Genomic DNA, 19,075 nt, shown 5'->3' with positions numbered 1-19,075 from the left:
GTATTCAAGTCCTCATCATATATTCACCTTAAGGAATACAGTAAACCCGCTGACAGGGGATTCGCGGGTGTTTCGAAAAACTTACCTCCCGTACCAGACGGGCGAAGAACCGCTGAAGTCGACTCGGGCCACAACTCCTACGTTATGTACGAACCCGAGGGGCCGAGGTGATATCGTAATCACCGTCCCTGCACACAGTTTGTATTTAAACCAACCCTTCCTTAGGGTTTAAAAATAATAATGTCCAAAGTCCAATGTCCAAGTGTCCAAAAAGAAAAGAAAAATTACAAAAATAGCAAACCCTAATACAGTTTTTTTTAATAAAGAAAAATAAACAAACCCTAAAAAAATAAAAAATAAATATCTAAAAAGAAATTGTCTTCTTCTTCGTTCTTTTCGCTTTAATCTTTCGCTCCAAGTCTTTATGCTTTAAGTTCCAGTCCTTACGAAATCACCAAACTCCTTGGCTCAATTCGCTTTATGATCCAAAACCTGTAGACAAAAGATAAATACCCAAAAACGTAAAAAAGAACAAAAATAATAAAAACCTAAAAAATAAAAAATAAAAAAACTAAGTCTAAAAACCCTAAAAGCAAATCCGCGTCGGCGGCGCCAAAAATTGATGTGATTTGTAGATAGTGGTAAAAGTGGTTCGATTCTCAGACTTGGAAAGGATAAAATATAGACTTAAATTCTAAAACTAAAATAGAAAACAAACTAAAAATTGTCACAAACTCAATCAAAGATGATATCAATATTAAAAGAACACTGAGGCTAAGATTCCACTATTTTCCAAGTTCAAAGTGATTTAATCCCAATATTTATATTTATGCAATTTTCTCGTTCAAGTTGATTCTAACTTATTGCAACTAGTAGATTCTCAAAATAACAAGTGTAAATCCAAAGCATAGAACATCAAAAACCTAGGTCCAAGTATGTTCTATCAAAAGAAATCACAATTGCTTAACAAGGATCATTCAAACAATTTTCAACCAAGGCAAATAATCATAAAATAATTGCAAATAAATAAATAGAATAGAATATACCACTTTTTGTTGGAAAAATAGCTTCCTCTATCGCCTCAGCAATGGGGTTTAGCTCCTCATATTAATCACTTGCTCAAAATACATGTTTGTTGCTCAAAAGTTGATTAAAGATGAAAAACTATAACACTGGATGTTTGCAACGATGTATTGGCGTTGCAAGACAAAGGACTGACTGTTACAAAGAAGTCACTGTAACATCGTTACAAATTTGAGACACTGTTCTTATTTGCAGCGGATGTTCTTCAGCAGCAGCAGCAGCAGAATACGGTTTCCTGCAACTTGATCAATATGGCTCTATAGGGTTTCTAACTCCTCTGCGACTGCTCCAATATCTTCGTCACCTTTCCTGGGACTTAAACACACCTTTTATACTACTCAGAAACCTAAAAATAACGATTAATTATCGCTTTTTCTTTACGTGCAAGTCACGACAATAATCTCTTCTGTCGACTTCCCTAGCCAATTCTGAGCTTTCCCGATTGTCTTAAACTCTTCCTCAGATAGAATACTACCTTAGGAAACAATTTCACGCGTTTAGTCTCCCTGAATTACCAAAAATCAACCCAAACAGAGACCCGTACAAAACTCAAACTCTGTTTCCTTATTTTGGATTATACAGCCCAATTCGATTGATTCCAGCGCACATACCAGGCTTGTTTAGTTGAATCACGTCTAGCCCAACAAATTTCAGCGATTGAATCTCACTCAAACATCTTCGAAATCCAATCGAAAATTTGGTTGCTCACTGGTTATTTTTCCCGCCAAAAAAAATATTCGAATTTTGAGAAGAAAGTGACCTCCCCTATCCTGTGCTGGTCTCCCTTTAGCAACTGCCATGAAATGGATGCCCCTTAGTAATTGTTCGCCCCGCACAACTTTTCGAGCAGATTTTTCCAAAAATGTTTATTGGCCAAAAATACCTACACACACATAAAATAACATAATAAGTAAAAAAATGAGCACTATCAATATATATAATCGAGATAAATTAGACACAAAAATGTGCCTATCAATAGACGCTGATAGGGGAGTCCCGAGAGATTGCAAGTAAATACTTTCCCCAATAGCATGGTACAATATTGTAGTATTGTGCAAAAGAATTTTGTTTGATTGATGTGGTGAGGTTTGCTACTCCTCGTCCAGAGATAAAAACATGTCGAGCGGATACACTGTCTTCTTCTTCTGGTGCTCTTCACACAGGTGCAAAACTGTGTTGCTTTATGGACACTATGGCTTGAGGTATTTTGCATTCCAAGGGTGCCTTAGGATCTCTCCTTGTAAGTTACGCAGGTAATATGATCCATTTCCTGCGATATCGTGTATGACAAATGACCCACCCCATGTTGGTGCTAATTTACCCCATTTCCTTTCTTTGCGGTATGGTACATAGCACTATATGGGCTGTCATAGGCTCAACAAATTGATAAAAATATGTCCCACTAATTAACTGGTAATATAGCGGTAGTAAGAGATCGTTCCCACAGAGAGCTGCGTAATTGATAGGTTATTTGATCAGCAAAATAAAGTAAATAACAAAGGGGGCTTTGTTGTGAGATAGATAAAAAGACAATAAAGAAGAAAGGGATGATCAAGGAATCCTTCGCTGTTACCAAGAATAACAGCTAGATCAGTGTTATCCCAAAACTCCTTCAATCACTGGAAACGGAAGTTCTCGACTACCAGATTCTATTCAACGAACCACCAAGTAGTAGATCACTCAAGGTGTAATCCAATCGAACGCCTTAAGCTTTGTGAATTTAGGTTGATCCGAGGAGTTAAACTCTTAGATCAAGGTTTACTTGCTGGTGTTTTCTTCAAACATGATTGCTCCACAGAATCCCTCTGTAAGGTCTCACGATTTCTACTTGTGTAGAGAGTTAATCGACGATTACTTATCTCATAACTTCTACTAGCAATAGAACAATCAATAGACTAATCTAGTATGCATCACAAATCAATCCAAGAATCATTCATAAACCCTAGATATAGTAAAGACAAACGATGATGATAAAAACTCCCAATAGATTTGTATTATTAATAAAGCTTCATGCTTAGAACATTGAATTCATCCTTAATCAACAAAGGATTTATCTACTCATATTACAAAGAAGATGAATAATGGTGGTTTCCCCCTAAAGGGGTAAACCATAGGTTTTGATGTAGAACTTGTGATATGAGATTCGATTGATATGTGAAAGGCCTAATACCTATTTTTATAGGTTTACATTGCTTGGCCATCAAGTATTTAGTTCGGTTCAAGAATCCGACCCGAAATAACGAATCCAAACGTTCCCTTAGGCTTTCCAAGGTATTAATACACGTTTTCCACTTGCTAAGTTCGTGAACCCAGTCCGCGAACTTCAAATTCCATCAGAAAGTTTCGGAATTAAAGTATGAAACCCGTCTGCGAACTTTACTGTCTTCGGTATTCAATAAAAACTCGTTTTGGCCATAACTTCTTCATCCGAACTCGGAATGACCTCATTCTTTTGCATTATTTTTATCTTTCAATTCTCTTCAATATGATGATGAGAAATCCTTAATTTGAATGAGTTAAGATTGGTCTTTGACCCGTCTCTTGATTTGAGAGTTTTGCTCATTTTCGTCGCACTTCTTCCACTTCTCTTGGACATGGGCGCTTAGATACTTGGAATATTTCTCTCCTTATCTCTTTTCAGCACTTTGTAACTCCTTTTTGGATGATTCACCTATTGGAGACAAACAAGATAAAACAAGAGTAATAATACGAAAATATGCAAGAATAATAGCTAAAACAAGTATGGAATGGACAATAAAATGATATGAATTATGCACTTATCAAGCACATACTGTCCTTCTACAAAATTTCTAAGTTTAACCTTTTTATTGTACTCGCTTGCTAACCTACGCTGATAATTCTCCATTCTCTGTAACACTGCTTCCATTCTTTCCTCTAGATCATTGAGCCTTTCTAGCATCATGTTTGTCGTGAGGTTCTTCTCCCATGCTTCGGTATTTGTGGTAGGCATGATGATCTCTGTTGGGATGACTGCTTCGGTTCCATAAGTGAGAATGAATGGAGATTCACCGGTTGCTGACCTTCTTTTGGTTCGGTACGACCATAAGGCGTTGTGCAATTTCTCACACCATCGGCCTTTATGTTCATCTAGTGATTTCTTGAGGATAAGACCAAGGATCTTATTTGTGGCTTCGGCTTGGACATTGCTCTGAGGATAGATAGGGGTAGATTTTCCATTGTCGGAGACAATTTCTGTTGGGATCCCAAATCTGCAAATGATATTTTGAAAGATGAAGGTGAATACATCTATGTCTCTGATTCTTGCTAGAGCCTTGGATTCCACCCATTTGCTAAAGTAATTGGTAGCTACTATCAAGAATCGTCTCTTTCCTGTTCCTTCAATCAGTGGTCCAACGATGTCGACTCCCCATTTTGCAAATGGCCATGGGATTCCCACTGAATTTAACTCTGTTTCTGGAGCATGAATTCTTTTGGAAAACCTCTGATATTCTTCGCATCTTCTGGACATCTTAGCAGCATCTTGTATCATCTGCGGACAATAATATCCTTGCATTTTAGATTTGTCGGCCAATGATCTCATTCCACTGTGATTGCCCGCATCTCCGTAGTGAATGTCCTTCAAGATACTATGCCCCTCCTGTCTGGATAAACAGCGTAATACTGGTCCGAGGAAAGACTTCTTGTATAAGACTCCGTCATGAAGTTCGTATCTCCCTGCCTTTGATTGCAATTTTCGGGCTTGCTACACATCTGTAGGCAATGCTCCTTCTTCGAGGAAAAGATGAACTTCGGTTCTCCAATCTTCTTCGTTGCTGAAGTCTTCGTCTTTATTCGCTCTTGTCAGGATGTCGTCTTCGGTGAAATCTCCGGCAATATCTTCTCCCGCATCGTCTTCGACAATGTCCTCTTCTACATCGTCTTCTTGATTTGTCGTAACGAGGATTTGTTGTGGGGAGATCGAAGGTTCGTATGCTCTTGCTATCTTGATGGATTTAACATTCTCATCTTTCAACATTGATGAAATGTAGGATAAGGCGTCTGTATGTCTATTATCTTTCCTACATAGATGTCGGAATATGATGTTCGGTATTTTCGATGCCAGAGTATGGACCAGGGCCATGTATGCTGAGAGAGTTTCGTCATAAGTGTTATATTCCAGCTCTATTTGTCGAATGACCAACTGAGAGTCGCTTGTTAAGCGCACATCGGTTATTCCCATTTATATATCAAACGAAGAGCATGTACCACGGCTTCGTACTCCACGATGTTGTTGGTGTGCCCCTCGAATTCCAATCTAAGTGCATGTATGATCCTGTCCCCATTGGGTATCGTGATCACGATCCCTATGCATGCGCCTTCCCTATTCTTGGATCCATCTACGAAGACTTCCCATCTCCTTTGGCTTGAGGGCTCGAGTACATCCTTCGGATCCTTTCCATCTTCCTCCACTCCTGGTTTGTCCTTCACTTCTTCGCCGTTATCCAGAGGTAAGTCTGCTAAGAATTCCGCCAAAACTTGTGATTTTTGGGAAGTTTGGATCTCGTGGATAATGTTGAATTGCTCCATTTGCGTATTCCGTTTTGCTACTCTTCCTACTTTTCCAGCATTTTTAAGAACGGCTTCCAGTGGTGCTTTGCATGGGACACGAACATAGTGAGTCAAGAAGTATGTTCTCAGCTTCCGGGTTGCCCATACTAGTGCCAATATGATTTGTTCAATCTTAGTGTAGTTTCTTTCTGCCGTGTTGAGAGTCTTATTGACGTAATAGATCGGTTGTTCAACCTTCGTGTTGGTCTTGACCAGCACGGCGCTGACTGCATTTTCGATTGCTGCTATGTAAAGGGCCAACACTTCATCGGGATCGGGATTCTGGAGGATCGAGATTGCTGCCAGATATTCTTTAATCTTTTGGAAGGCTTCTTCACATTAAGCGGTCCATGCAAATTTAGTTCCTTTCTTGAGAATATTGAAGAAGTGTTTACACTTGTCCGATGATCTTGCGATGAACCTTCCCAGTGCTGCTATGGAACCATTGAGTTTCTGTACTTCTTTCAAATTTCTTGGGGATGGAATTTCCACGATGGCCTAGATTTTAGCGGGATAGACTTCGATGCCCCTCTTCGTTACTAAATATCCGAGAAAATTTCCTGAGGTAACCCCGAAGTGCACTATTCCGGGTTTACTTTCATGTTGTACTTCCTCATTGCTCCGAAGATGTCTCTCAAGTCCTGAAGGTGATCCTTGCAGAATTTTCTTTTGACTAGCATATCATCGACATAGACTTCCAAAGTTTTCCCGATCCATGGCCTGAAGACAGCGTCAACCATCCTCTGGTATGTTGCCCATGCGTTCCTCAGTCCGAAGGGCATTCGAGTGTAACAGTAGAGGCCTTGCGGAGTAAAGAATGCTGTGTGTTGTTGATATTCTTCTCCCAGGGCTACTGGTTGTATCAGAATATGCGTCCATGAATGACAATTTCTCGTGTCTTTCCACAGCTTCCACCAATTGGTCGATGCTTGGGAGCGGGTAGCTATCCTTCGGGCACACTTTATTGAGGTTGGTAAAGTCTATGCAGATCCTTACTCCATCGTTCTTTTTTGGTACGATGACCATGTTCGATATCCATATGGGATACCTCACTTCCCTTATGAATCCTGCCTCCATAAGCTTGTGGAGCTCTTTTTCAACCGCTTGATGATATTCTTGTGCTACTTTGCATAATTTCTGCTTGAAGGGGTTTGTGCCAGGCTTTATCCGAAGATCATGTTGTATTATCTTTGGATCGATCCCTGGCATGTCTCCTAGCTTCCATGCGAGTATGTCTGCGTATTCCTTGAGTAGATTGATCAGTGCTTCTTCCCGATCTTTGTCCATCAGAGTCCCTATTTTGATCATCATCTTCTTCTATTCCTATGTTGATCTCCCTTGTGGGCTCTACTGATGTGAATGTAGGCTTTGGTTCCCCTAAGAGAGGAACGTTCTTTAATTGCTATTTGATGGACTCTTCTGTCTCCTCTGCCCCCGAGATGCCTGCTTCGGTAGCCAGAACAACGCTACTCTTCGTTAGGCTTTTCCCTGAGATTTCTTCTAGATACAGATCAATTTCCTTGTCTTTAGAGGTTGCTTTGGTTTTTCCTCTTCGGTCTTTAAGTTGTTCATCTTGTTCGCTGTTAAGATGGTTTTTTAAAGCCTGGAACTCTCGTGCTGTGACTTGATCGCCCTTGATTTCCATTACCCCTTCGGGTGTTGGGAACCTGAGATACTGATGATATGTTGTTGCTACTCCTTTGAGTTTGTGCACCCATCTTTGTCTGATGATGGCATTATAGGGGGATGATGAGTCCACTACGCTGAATCGGGTACTAACCTTCATTGGTCCTGCCTTGACTTCTAAGACGATGTCTTCTAATGGCTTCGTTGGAGCACCATTGAACCCGTAGATGGTGTAGTAAGAAGACATCAGTTGCTCGTCATTTAATTCCATCCGTTTGAACGTATCGTAAAATAGAACATTGACAGAACTCCCTCCATCGATCAGAACCTTCTTTATGTTACATCCTGACACCGGTAACGTGAGTACCAAGGGATCATTGTGGTCTTCCATGTCTTCTTCGACATCTTCAGCGTAAAATGACAGAGGTGCATTCATCCATTTCTCATGTTCATCAACTTCGCCTCCATCCGTCTTGTACAACTCACAGTAATCCTCAAATTGTTTTCTCAATCTCTTCCCTATTTGATCGGTCAGTGAGGGGTCGTTGGGTTCTGAACAAGAAATGGTATTGATAGTTCGGTTGTTCTCAGGCAGTTGGACTTGCTTGCTTCGCTGGGTCCTATCATCGGTTTCCGCCTTTTGAACATATTGCTTGAGATCTCCGGCATCAATCAGCTTCTGGATCATTATCTTGAGATTCTTGCACTTCTCTGTTTGGTGACCATTGAAGCAGTGGTACTCACAGTAGTCTCTTGATTTCTCAGATCTTGGTGGTTGCTTTTCCTTGGACCATGGCCACTCGAGATTGGTTTGATCCTTGATCTCTCTCAGGATACGAACGTAGCTGGTGTTAAGCTTCATGTAGACCCGGTCTTCGAATTTCTTGTCATTGCGCCGATGATCATCTCTTCGTCCCCTTTTGTCTTCGTTTAACTGTTCGGTGGAGTTGGTCCTCTTTGATGCGCTGGCTTGCTCTACTGAGTTCGCACGATGAGATTTTTGCACTTGTGCCCTGGGGTTGTCACGCTGTATTTCTTCCAGCCTGGCATGCTTTTCGATGATCACCCGAAGATCTCCTTCGGTTGTAGGAATACTTCCATGGATCTCAACGAACAATGGGTTTATCCTATCCAGTCCCCACTTGTAGAAATTGATGATAACCACAGGGTCTACATTTCCTATTGCTTGACAGATCTTGTGCCACCTATTGGTATATTCTCTGATTGTCTCTTTGTATGCGACCGCTAGCGAAAAGAGCTTGTCCATTACTGTGTTGAGGTCTTGTTGTACATGTAAGTTCTCAAGAATTTCTCAGTGAGATGGTTGTATGAGTCGATGGAGTTAGGTGGTAGGTTGTCAAACCAGGATAATTCCGATCCCTTCAGGCTTGAGGGGAAATATCTGCATAGGACTACATCATCTTGGTCCCATCGGGCCAAGGTTCTATTATAGTATCGAAGATGGGCTGCGGGATCGCTGGATCCGTCGTGACATTCGAACGCTGCGATTGGACACTTCTGAGGAATGCGAGCTCTGGCCAGATGTGCAGTCAGCAGTGTGGTAACGACTTCTCTCATCACTTCCTCTAATATTCCTCCTCCTTGCCTTGCCTTCATCTGCTTGATTTCAGCCATCATCTCAACACGAAGATTCTCCATTGCAAGATGGTTATCTTCTCTTATAGTGGATCGTCCTGATCTTCGGTTCTCACTGTCGAAATAGTCTGGATCCTCAGGAACATAATCTGTGTCGGATAGCCTGTTTCCTCTGGCCGTTCTTGGTTTAATGGCTCGGGGTTGTGAACGTTGGCCACTACCGTCCTTAGATCTTGATTTGGCGGTGGTGCCTTGGAATTGGCTTCATCGTGCTGATTCTATACTTCGGCACTGTGGGCAATCCTATCCTTGAGCTCCTGGTTCTGTCTCGCAAGTAATGCTACAGTGTCTCCATACACCTTCTGGTTTCTTTTCAGTTCTTCGTGTTCTGCTATCAGCTGGATTGAATGATTGGATCCCTGGTTCGGAGTTCCCACTTGCGCTTGTCCACCAACAGCTAAAGTACGATCTTCATCAACAGTCTGGATCATAGGAATGCGTGGATAGATTGGCAAGACCTGAACCTCCATGGGCTGCTACGCCGGCTGGTTCGTCATCAACAACGGCTGGGCAGTCAACAACGATTGGTTTTGTTCGTCTGTGAGTAGCATCCCGTAAAGGGGATGTTGCATCGTTGATTATGCTACTCCTTCAGTACGTGTTACCGCTGCCACTTTGGTGGCTCCGGCTTTGTCCGCCGCAGATTTGAGTGCCGCCGATGCTATAGATGTGGCATCGATAGGTACGGTACTTTCCGCTCCATCCTGCCTTCTGTTCGGTGCTTTGAGATTTTCACCCTTTTGTTTGTTGCGTGTTGCAACTGGTGTGGTCCTGTGTGTTTCTTTTTATGTTGCCTTGATTTTTCCTACATCCTTTGCTTTATCCATATTCGCTCTTCTGCAAAAACAAGACGTTGGAAAGGAAAATATATCCAAATGGGTTTTTTTAGCGAAGTCAATGTAGGAAAAGGCATGGTTATGTGTTCTGTTGGTCATAAGTCAAAACATTTCAAAAGAAAACATAAATCCAAGGTTCTGTTGGCAAAGCAAACATGGATCCATGTCACAGCGTAAAATATGAAGGAAGACACAGATCCCAACGTGAATCCAAAGGTTTTTAAAAGATCCAAAAATAGATCCAAAGATTTTTTCAAGGGATAACGCGGATCTGATCACAGATCCAAATATTTTTCGAAAGTAAAACGTAGATCCCAAAATTACGAACATAGATCTAAGTATAGGTCTAAAGATACTTCACGAAAGATTTTGCTAGTTTGTCACCCAACATCGGTATCGAGAACCATTGTTGAATGATAAAAAAGTTCACAGGAAAAGATAAATATTTTTACCGGGGCGTAAGAATCCCTGTTTCTACCGCCAGATTGTGAACACAGATGTAACGGTGGTATCATCGAGTCCACAAATAATGTTCACAATATGGTTAAAACCCTTGAAATGATAGAAATGTATATAAAACAACACATAAATATTATGATAGAAACTTTGAACCTTCGGGCTTGTCCTCGTTTCGTATCATAGAAACGTCTATGATGATTCAGACGACGCATAACACATAAATATGAAAGCTATACGTGCATAATGCAAATGAGACACAGATTTACGTGGTTCGGCACTTAGGCCTACGTCCACGGGAATTTTAGTTTTCACTATGTATTATTTGAGATTACAATGGACAGTGGAATGAATCTGAGTAGGGGACGATGCTAGGAAGAAGGTAGATAAAACCCATACTTACTCTTTACAATTTCTCTCTCCTGAACTATAGTTTTATCTCTCTAAATTTGGTCGACCCCTCCTCTCTTAATGGAGTGGGGTATTTATAGGCCTTTTGGGTGGGGTCCTCTTCTTTGGACAGCTGTGGCCTATCATCTTGGTTAGTGTGCCGATCCCGATGATGTCTCCGTTCTGCTCCGATGCCTCTCAGCGTAACGTGATGTGACGATGGTGAACCTCCTTCTCCTCCATAAGAATTTCGACACATGCCCTCTGTTCGTAACATTTAATGCGGGTGGTTGGAGCAGTCTGCACGCCTCAGGCAGCTGTTAAAGCAGGTGTCAGCTAGGCTTCCTCCCATGCGTCCGATTTGGATCTTTCTTGGATGGTAAAAAGCAATCTTATGGCTCTTCTATGGTACTTCGTGGAGTTCTTATCATCAGGTGTTCCTTGATTTGTCATCGTTGGATCGCATGATGATGGATACGTGGTGGATGATGGTGATGCATGCCCCTTAGGTATTACAACGTGGCACCATTGTTTCGATGCTCTTCTGCTCTTTGGAATACACATGTCCTCTTCTTGACACGTGGTCAATTATTGATTATGTGTATACAGAAACTTCTCAAAATTTTTTTATGCTGAATCAGTAGTTCCTCCCTACGGACAAAAGAGCAGAAGATGGTTGATTCATTCTAAACTTTATCAGCTCATGGATCGCAGTACCGGCCATGTGAAAAAACATATTGTCACGGGTGCTAGATGAAAGAAGGCGAAAGACTGACCTTGAGCAAAATATTTGTGGGTGCAATTATTTTAGCTGGCCAAAACTATATATCATTGAATTTCGCGCCTACAAATTTTTCACAGTTTATAATTTGAGGAACAACAACAAAATTTGAATACAATCGTTACTTGTCAGCACTTTCCCCATTTTTGGCCACCAACTCCACTGTGTAACTTATCTTCTTGATCTCCTGGTCTTTGAGACTGAAGAACCGATAACAGCCAGTTACGGCTTAAAAGTTTCTACCGGCAGCACTTTAAAGGTCGAGGTCAGCCAAATGATTCGGTGGGAGCGGGAGAATATGAAGCTCTTTACCCAAAAGGACATAAGGAAAATATTGCATATGCAACCTACATTTCTGAAGTGATAGCTGAGGGATTTCTGTGGGAGAAAGCAGATCAAATTTCGGGTGTGTGTGAGCTTATCAAATTGGGTTGGCTACTAGATTTTGAAGAGGAAGCTATCAGTTTCTTGTTGAAGAGCAAAAATTTACAGCTTTGGTATGAAGACGAAGAGTTTGTCAAGACAGCGTTTGCTTTAGATTAGTTTTTTTTGTTTGTTGGTCGTCCTATTTATCCTTCTACTCTGCTATGAACTTTTGTGTTTCTAGTTGCTGCATTCTGTAGCTTGCAGTATCTTTACCCGAATCCATTACCGTTGGTTTTGTGTTAAAACTTTTTTCTATCAAAATAGGTATTCGAAGCTCTGAATCTAAGTTACAAAATAAATAAATAAAAAATTGAGGTCAACTACATCTGATGCTTGAATGTATAAATAGGCTTGAATAATTTCATCATATGTGTGCACCCATTCTCATTTGCAACGACAAACTTTTTCCAGAAAGTAGACACTACTACTTGTGCGAAAGAAAGTTAGCTATGGCTCGCAGCAGCAGCACCGCAATTATTCTTATTGGCATCCTCTTTGCTTTAACTACTCTTACCTGTACAGCGAGTAAGTAATTTTTAGTACAGTTTATATGCAATCGTCTTGGATGTTAAATCAAAGAATAACGTCTCTTTTTTTTCTTTTTCTAGTTTGCATTTTTAGTACTTCAATTTTTGGAATAGATCCAGGGGAACTGTATTTGCACTATCAAAAGAGAAAAATAATATAGCACAATTATTAAAATAAAAAAGAGTTGAACTTAATCAATCGATATGGAAATTTGCAGGAAAGCTCAGTCATACATGCACTTTGGGTGATGTGCAGCGGGATCCTGTGATCCTTGGGAAATGCTATGATAAAGAAGACTGTATCCTGTTCTGTCAAAAATTACATACAACTTTCCTTGATGGTGCATTGGGCGCAAGTAACGTCGGTGGTTGCGGCACAGATATTGTGACTAAAGAAGAAGTGTGTGCCTGTTGCTTGCGCTCGTATAGTTAGATAAGACTGGTGGATTTGTAACATTTGTTTGTGCCTGTTACCCGGATTTGTTATATGATTCAACCTTTCTCCTAATAAAAAAACAAGTCAGAGGCTAGTTTATTAAGGAAGTTGTTACCGTTGATTCGAAGTACTTGTTGCCGAGATAAGAATAAGGAGCGACTAATTTTATTTGGTTGTGTGTTGTTTATTTTTAATGTAATTTTCATTGGTGTGCTCGGTTAAATTTCCCTAATCTTGTTTTGTTTTTATCGTCTACTCCTTACGTATATAGCTAGAAAAAAATAAAATAGAAAAAAAAACTTAGAAGACACGGCAATTTTGATGGATATTCGTGTGAGCCAGAGCGGAGCTAGAAATACAAGTGCGGATAACAAAGAAGTAAAAATGAAATAGGGTTGGGTTAGTTGGATGCCAACTGATCAGCTGAGTGTGCAACTAGTCACTTGGCATCAAGGTAGCTCTGCGGCAGCATGTCATTATTAGACTAGCTGTCTAAAAATAGTATTTTATGTACAATTGTATTTGATGCTCGAATCTATAAATAGACTTGAATACCTCTCATATATGTAATTCATTCGGAAAGTATACCAAAGAAAGAGTTAGCTATGGCTCGGTGCAGCATCGCAATCGTTCTTATCGGCGTCCTCTTTGTCTTCAATACTCCTGCGTGCACAGCGAGTAAGTAATTCTATACTGTTTATATCCCGAGTCTTATAAGATTATAAGACTCAAAAATTAGTGTTAATGAGAAACTCTTTTGCGCTATGAATCCATCAATGAAGAAAGTGATTCACGGTAAAAACTGGGATTTCTCATCTTTTTTGAAAGCCTACTACATGAAATATTTTTTCATTTTTACTTATAGCGCGGTTGGATGACAGAGGCGGAAGTTAGAAGCAAAGATATTTTGCTTCGCAAAATGTCGATTTTTTTTTTTGTTTTTTGAAGTCATTCTGAAATTTTACACCCAAACAATTTTTTTGTTTTTTGATTTGTAGGAGTCAACAAGTAACTTCTGGATGTGTATCCAAATGTGCTATCAAGAATATGTCAAACTAAAAAAAATATATTTTTTTCAAGACGGATGGAATTTTATATCGTTGTTCTTTGCTTTAGAACTGTTTTTAAATCATTTGTGATTGATATATTAACCGGTTCTTCGGTTGAGTTATAATTCGCTTCTAAAAACTAAAATCCTTTTAATGGTTAAAGTTAATGACATGGAAACTTGCAGAAGTGGATTTTAAATGTGAACAGTATCGGGTCGAAAGGGACAACGAAGGAAATATTGTGAAAAGGACGCGTGAAGTGTGGGATCCTGAGATCTTGTTGGTAAGTACAGATCAGAACCCTGACGGGGGTGAACTGTGCGTCAAAGATAATGGTAGCTGTATATATACTTGTGGAACTAGAGCATTACCTGATTATTCAATTGAACCCATAAGTATTATGGCTGATTGCTTTCTGGATGATGCGACCCAAAAAAAAAAGTGTGTGCCTGTTGCACTAATCATTTCCCGGAGCAGGACGAATAGTTCCGGCCCGGGGTGTAATTTGGTATCCTTGCTGATTCTTAAACGAGGATTTGTCTGTGCATGTTGCGAGGTAAAATTAATGACAACTGCAAGATGAAACTTAGCTTATATAAAGACAACTCTCTTTATTGATGTTTAGAAAATCTCTCAAAACTAAACACAAGCTCTAATCTTGCTCATATGATCAACCACAACTTTGGTGATCATATATATATAGAACTATGAATTCCTTTTCCTAGTCCTATTACCTTATTACATGTCTTTCCTTTTCTTAGAACTTAGCTAGCTCCTAATTCTTAGAACTTCATGTATTTTCTATTCTTATCCTAACCAACTTGTTAGGGATTTCTATATTGAAGATTAACCAACATTCTCCCCGTTAAGCTTCAACCTTACCCGTGACATATCTTGTACTCCAATCAATTGTCTCATTTCTTCAAACTTGATCTGAGCTAATGCCTTTGTCAATATATCTGCTTTCTGCTCAGTTCCTGGTATGTGTTCAACGTTGATGATCTCCTTCTCGATACATTCTCGTATGAAATGATACCTTTTGTGAATGTGTTTCGTCTTCCCATGAAACACTGGATTTTTAGTGAGTGTAATTGCAGACTTATTATCAATCTTGATGATAACTTTTTCAGGTTCTCTTCCTTTGATTTCACCCAACAGTTGTTGAAGCCATATTGATTGTTTAGCTGCTTCTGTTGCAGCCATAAACTCAGCTTCACAGGATGAGAGGGCTACAATGTCTTGCTTCTGTGAACACCATGTAATAGGTGCTTCTCCTAGATAAAATATATGACCAGTTGTGCTTTTTCCATCATCTTGGTCAATATTATGACTGCTGTCACTATACCCAACAATTCTTTTTGATCCTCCTCGACCATACTTCAATCCATAGCTGATTGTTCCTCTTAGATATCTCAATATCTGCTTTATTACATCACCATGAGACTTGCGTGGACTCTGCATATAACGGCTTGCTACTCCCACAGAGAAATCCAAATCTGGTCTTGTGTGTAATAAGTATCTTAGGCATCCAACATTTCTTCTATAACTCGTTGGATCAATCTCAGCTTCTTCTTGTGCCTTTGAAACTTTAAGTCCAAACTCCATTGGTATCTTAGTTGGATTACAAGTTTCAAGTCCTGCTTCTTTCAGAATTCTCCTTGCATAAGCTTCTTGTTTAATCTGAATCCCATCTACTCCTTGATGGACTTCTATGCCAAGGTAATAAGTGAGTTTTCCGAGGTCTGACATCTCAAACTTTGATGACATTTCTCTCTTGAACTCATTGATCACCTTAAGGGAGTTGCCAGTCAAAAATAGATCATCTACATAGACTGCAATCACAAGAAGCGTTCCCTTTTCTTCTCTTATGTATACTGATGTTTCTTTAGAGTACTTAACAAATCTGATTTCTCTTAAGATTTGATCTAACTTTGTATTCCAGGCTCGAGGAGCTTGTCTTAGACCATATAGAGCTTTTGATAACTTATAAACCTTATGCTCTTGTCATTTTACTTCAAAACCTTCTGGTTGTTCAACATACACATCTTCTCGCAATTCACCATGTAAGAATGTTGTCTTAACGTCTAAGTGGTGAATTTCCCATGCGTTTGATGCTGCTTCTGCTATTAAGAGATGAATTGTCTCTAGTCTAGCAACTGGTGCGAAAACTTCATCAAAGTCTATGCCTGATTCTTGAACGTATCCCTTAGCTATAATTCTTGCCTTATATTTGTTGGCAGTAGTACCATCAGCATTCCGTTTTATTTTGAAGATCCACTTAAGACCAATCACTTTTACCCCACCTGGCTTATCAATTAGAAACCAAGTCTTGTTTATGTTGATTGAAATAATTTCTTCTCTACAAGCTTGTGTCCATTTAGTCGAGACCTTTGATTCCTGAAAATTCCTTGGTTCATCATTAACAGAAAGTAGCATTATCTCACATTCTTCTGCAGCTTGAAGAACATAATCCTCCAGATACTGTGGCTTTTGTATCTGTCTTGTTGATTTTCGCAGTGGAATGGGTTGAGTTATTTCATCGATCTCTTCTTCTTCTTCGTTATTCTCAGTGTTTTCATTATTCTCTTCTTCTTCTTGATTAACATCATTGTTTCCATTGGTATTGATTATTATGGGTCCTTCGCCTTCATCAATTACTTGACCCCATCTCATGTGAAACATTCCTGGATCCCTACTTGGTCCATCATTAGTTTCTTTCCAGTTCCAGTTTGCTTTTTCATCGAATACCACATCTCGACTCACTATTACTCTTTTCGTTGTTGGATTGAATAATCTGTAAGCTTTTGATCCAGGCTCAATTCCTAGATGCACAAGAGTCTGAGATCGATCATCCAGTTTCTTAAGAGTTGCAGAATAGTAGTGTCTCTTACCAGTCATGTAATTGCTGGCTCCATTATCTAAATACCAGATTCCTTCTTCACCATCCTTTGATTCGTAGTTCTTTGGTATTAGTTTTCCTTCGTTTAAGAATACAACTTCGTGCATGAAAAGAGCTATATCTTCTTCCCTTGTTTCATTCTTGTTTGCTTCTTCCATCTTTTGTATTCTTTCAGGGCATACAGAGGAGAAGTGTCCTGGTTTATCACATCTGTAACAAATAATGTTTGATCTATCCTTCTTTTCTTTCCCTTGGTTTTGATCATTCTGACTTGTTGTTCTATCTTGTGAGTTAAACCTTCCTCCCCTTCCTCGGCCTCTGTTTACTCTACCACCTCTTCCACGACCTCTTCCTCTTGTCGCAGAGTTTTGTTGGTAAGAGTTTGTGTACAAGAGTTTTCCTTGAGTTTCTCCATTGTTTTCTTCATCAAGGATTGTCTCTTCATATGCTTTCAATCTTCCAATTATATCTTCATAGCTAGTCTTCTTTAAATCTAATACTTGTTCGAGAGAAGCTATGATATGAATATACTTGGATCTTGGTAAACTATTGAGAAACTTCTTTACCAGTTTATCTTCATCAATGGATTGTCCAAGTGACGCAGCTTTTGAGGCTATCTCTGATAGCTTTCCTGCAAAGCTATCAATAGTATCAGTGTCTTTCATCTTCACTCTTTCAAATTCAGACATTAAGGTTTGCAGACGAGCTTCTTTAACTCGATCAGCTCCGAGATTACGTGCCTTTATTGCATCCCAAATTTTCTTTGAAGTTTTCTGTTCACCAACTTGTAGAACAAGACATTCTGGTATTGCTTGAAAGAGTAATCCAATGGCAACATTGTTTTTGTCTGGGTCCAATGTACCAGGATCAATTGTTTCCCAAACTTTGTAGATTTTCATCAGTACCTTCATTCTCATGGCCCATACTGTGTAGTTTGTGGCGTTGAGGATTGGAACTTGTATTGATGGTGGCGTGAATTGTTTTGCACCCACAATGGTGGTTTCGTTTTCCATGGCTCAGAAACAAGTTCTGATACCAATTAATGGCAACTGCAAGATGAAACTTAGATTATATAAAGACAACTCTCTTTATTGATGTTTAGAAAATCTCTCAAAACTAAACACAAGCTCTAATCTTGCTTATATGATCAACCACAACTTTGGTGATCATATATATATAGAACTATGAATTCCTTTTCCTAGTCCTATTTACCTTATTACATGTCTTTCCTTTTCTTAGAACTTAGCTAGCTCCTAATTCTTAGAACTTCATGTATTTCCTATTCTTATCCTAACCAACTTGTTAGTGATTTCTATATTGAAGATTAACCAACAAAAATATCGCTATGAACCAAAGATAGTTGATTGAGGAAGTTGTTGTTGTTGATAATTCAGACTACTTGTTTTGTGGCTGCAAAATTATGCCCATGTTGTGTGGAGTGCGGAGTTGAGAATATGGAGCGAGTAATTTTATCTGGTTGTGCTTGTTTATTTTTGATAGAATTCATTTGTGCGCTTTGATGTTAATAAGAGTGATTGTATCCTGTACTGTATCTCTTTTTCCTTTTCCATGAAAGCTCGATTACAGACCGACGAACTGCATTAGGAACACCATTCCAAATCTCCAAGAGCAGAAGTGAATATTTCAAAATCCGACTCCTTAACACCTCCTTTTTACTTGAGCATTCAGCACCCTTTTCAGTGAGAAACTTTCCAAAAAACTAATGCTAAATCAGTAGTGCCTCCCTCAAGATGGAAGAGCTGGACATGGTCGATTGATTCTAAATTAACTTTATCTAGCTTGCACATATAGCGCATCTATTGCTGACAATCTTCTTTTTCATGCTAGTTGTCAAATCATTATGTACCAATCATGCGAAAGAACATACTTTCACTATACTAGTGTACTCTACTGGTGTACTAAACTTAGAACATGAAATAGCGTGAAAGACTGACCTTGTATCCTAGTATTAAAAACTATAATTTGTTACGTAGGTATTTTAAAATGTTTTTCAAGATATAAAGGTTAGGAATATCCGTGGTATAGTTCGAGAGATAAATCATTTCGAAATTTTATTAGTTTTTATCTATAAGGATGTATAATTTTAAAAAATACTTAATATGCTCTCTTCTTCTCCTTGTCTTAAGATTTGTGCAAACTTGAACTGGGTCATCTATTTATGGATGGAGGGAGTATAATCTAACATGGGTGTATTGGATTAGGATTTACATGGATATTTAACAATCCTAAAAACTCCTAGGTATTCAATTAGGATATGTAAGGAATAATTAAATATCCATTGTATTCAATTAGGATTGTTGTAGATTCCACAAGTATCCTA

General features: G+C 39.3%; 1 protein-coding gene across 1 annotated transcript; it reads right to left on the bottom strand.

Moving 5' to 3' along the window:
* Positions 1 to 7,054: 7,054 nt before the first annotated feature.
* Positions 7,055 to 8,545, bottom strand: LOC113359150. The gene has a single exon (XM_026602828.1). It carries the CDS (start codon positions 8,543 to 8,545, stop codon positions 7,055 to 7,057), a length of 1,491 nt encoding a protein of 496 aa, XP_026458613.1.
* Between the last annotated feature and the right edge of the window lie 10,530 nt (positions 8,546 to 19,075).

This window comes from Papaver somniferum, chromosome 1, assembly GCF_003573695.1.
Source record: "Papaver somniferum cultivar HN1 chromosome 1, ASM357369v1, whole genome shotgun sequence".
In the NCBI taxonomy this organism is placed as follows: domain Eukaryota; kingdom Viridiplantae; phylum Streptophyta; class Magnoliopsida; order Ranunculales; family Papaveraceae; genus Papaver; species Papaver somniferum.
The sequence above is the reverse complement of the archived record's forward strand: the minus strand, read 5'-3'. Positions and strand labels throughout refer to the sequence as shown.

Coding starts and splice junctions, on each gene's coding strand:
- LOC113359150 (XM_026602828.1), bottom strand. CDS start 8,545: ATGGACAAGCTCTTTTCGCTAGCGGTCGCATACAAAGAGACAATCAGA.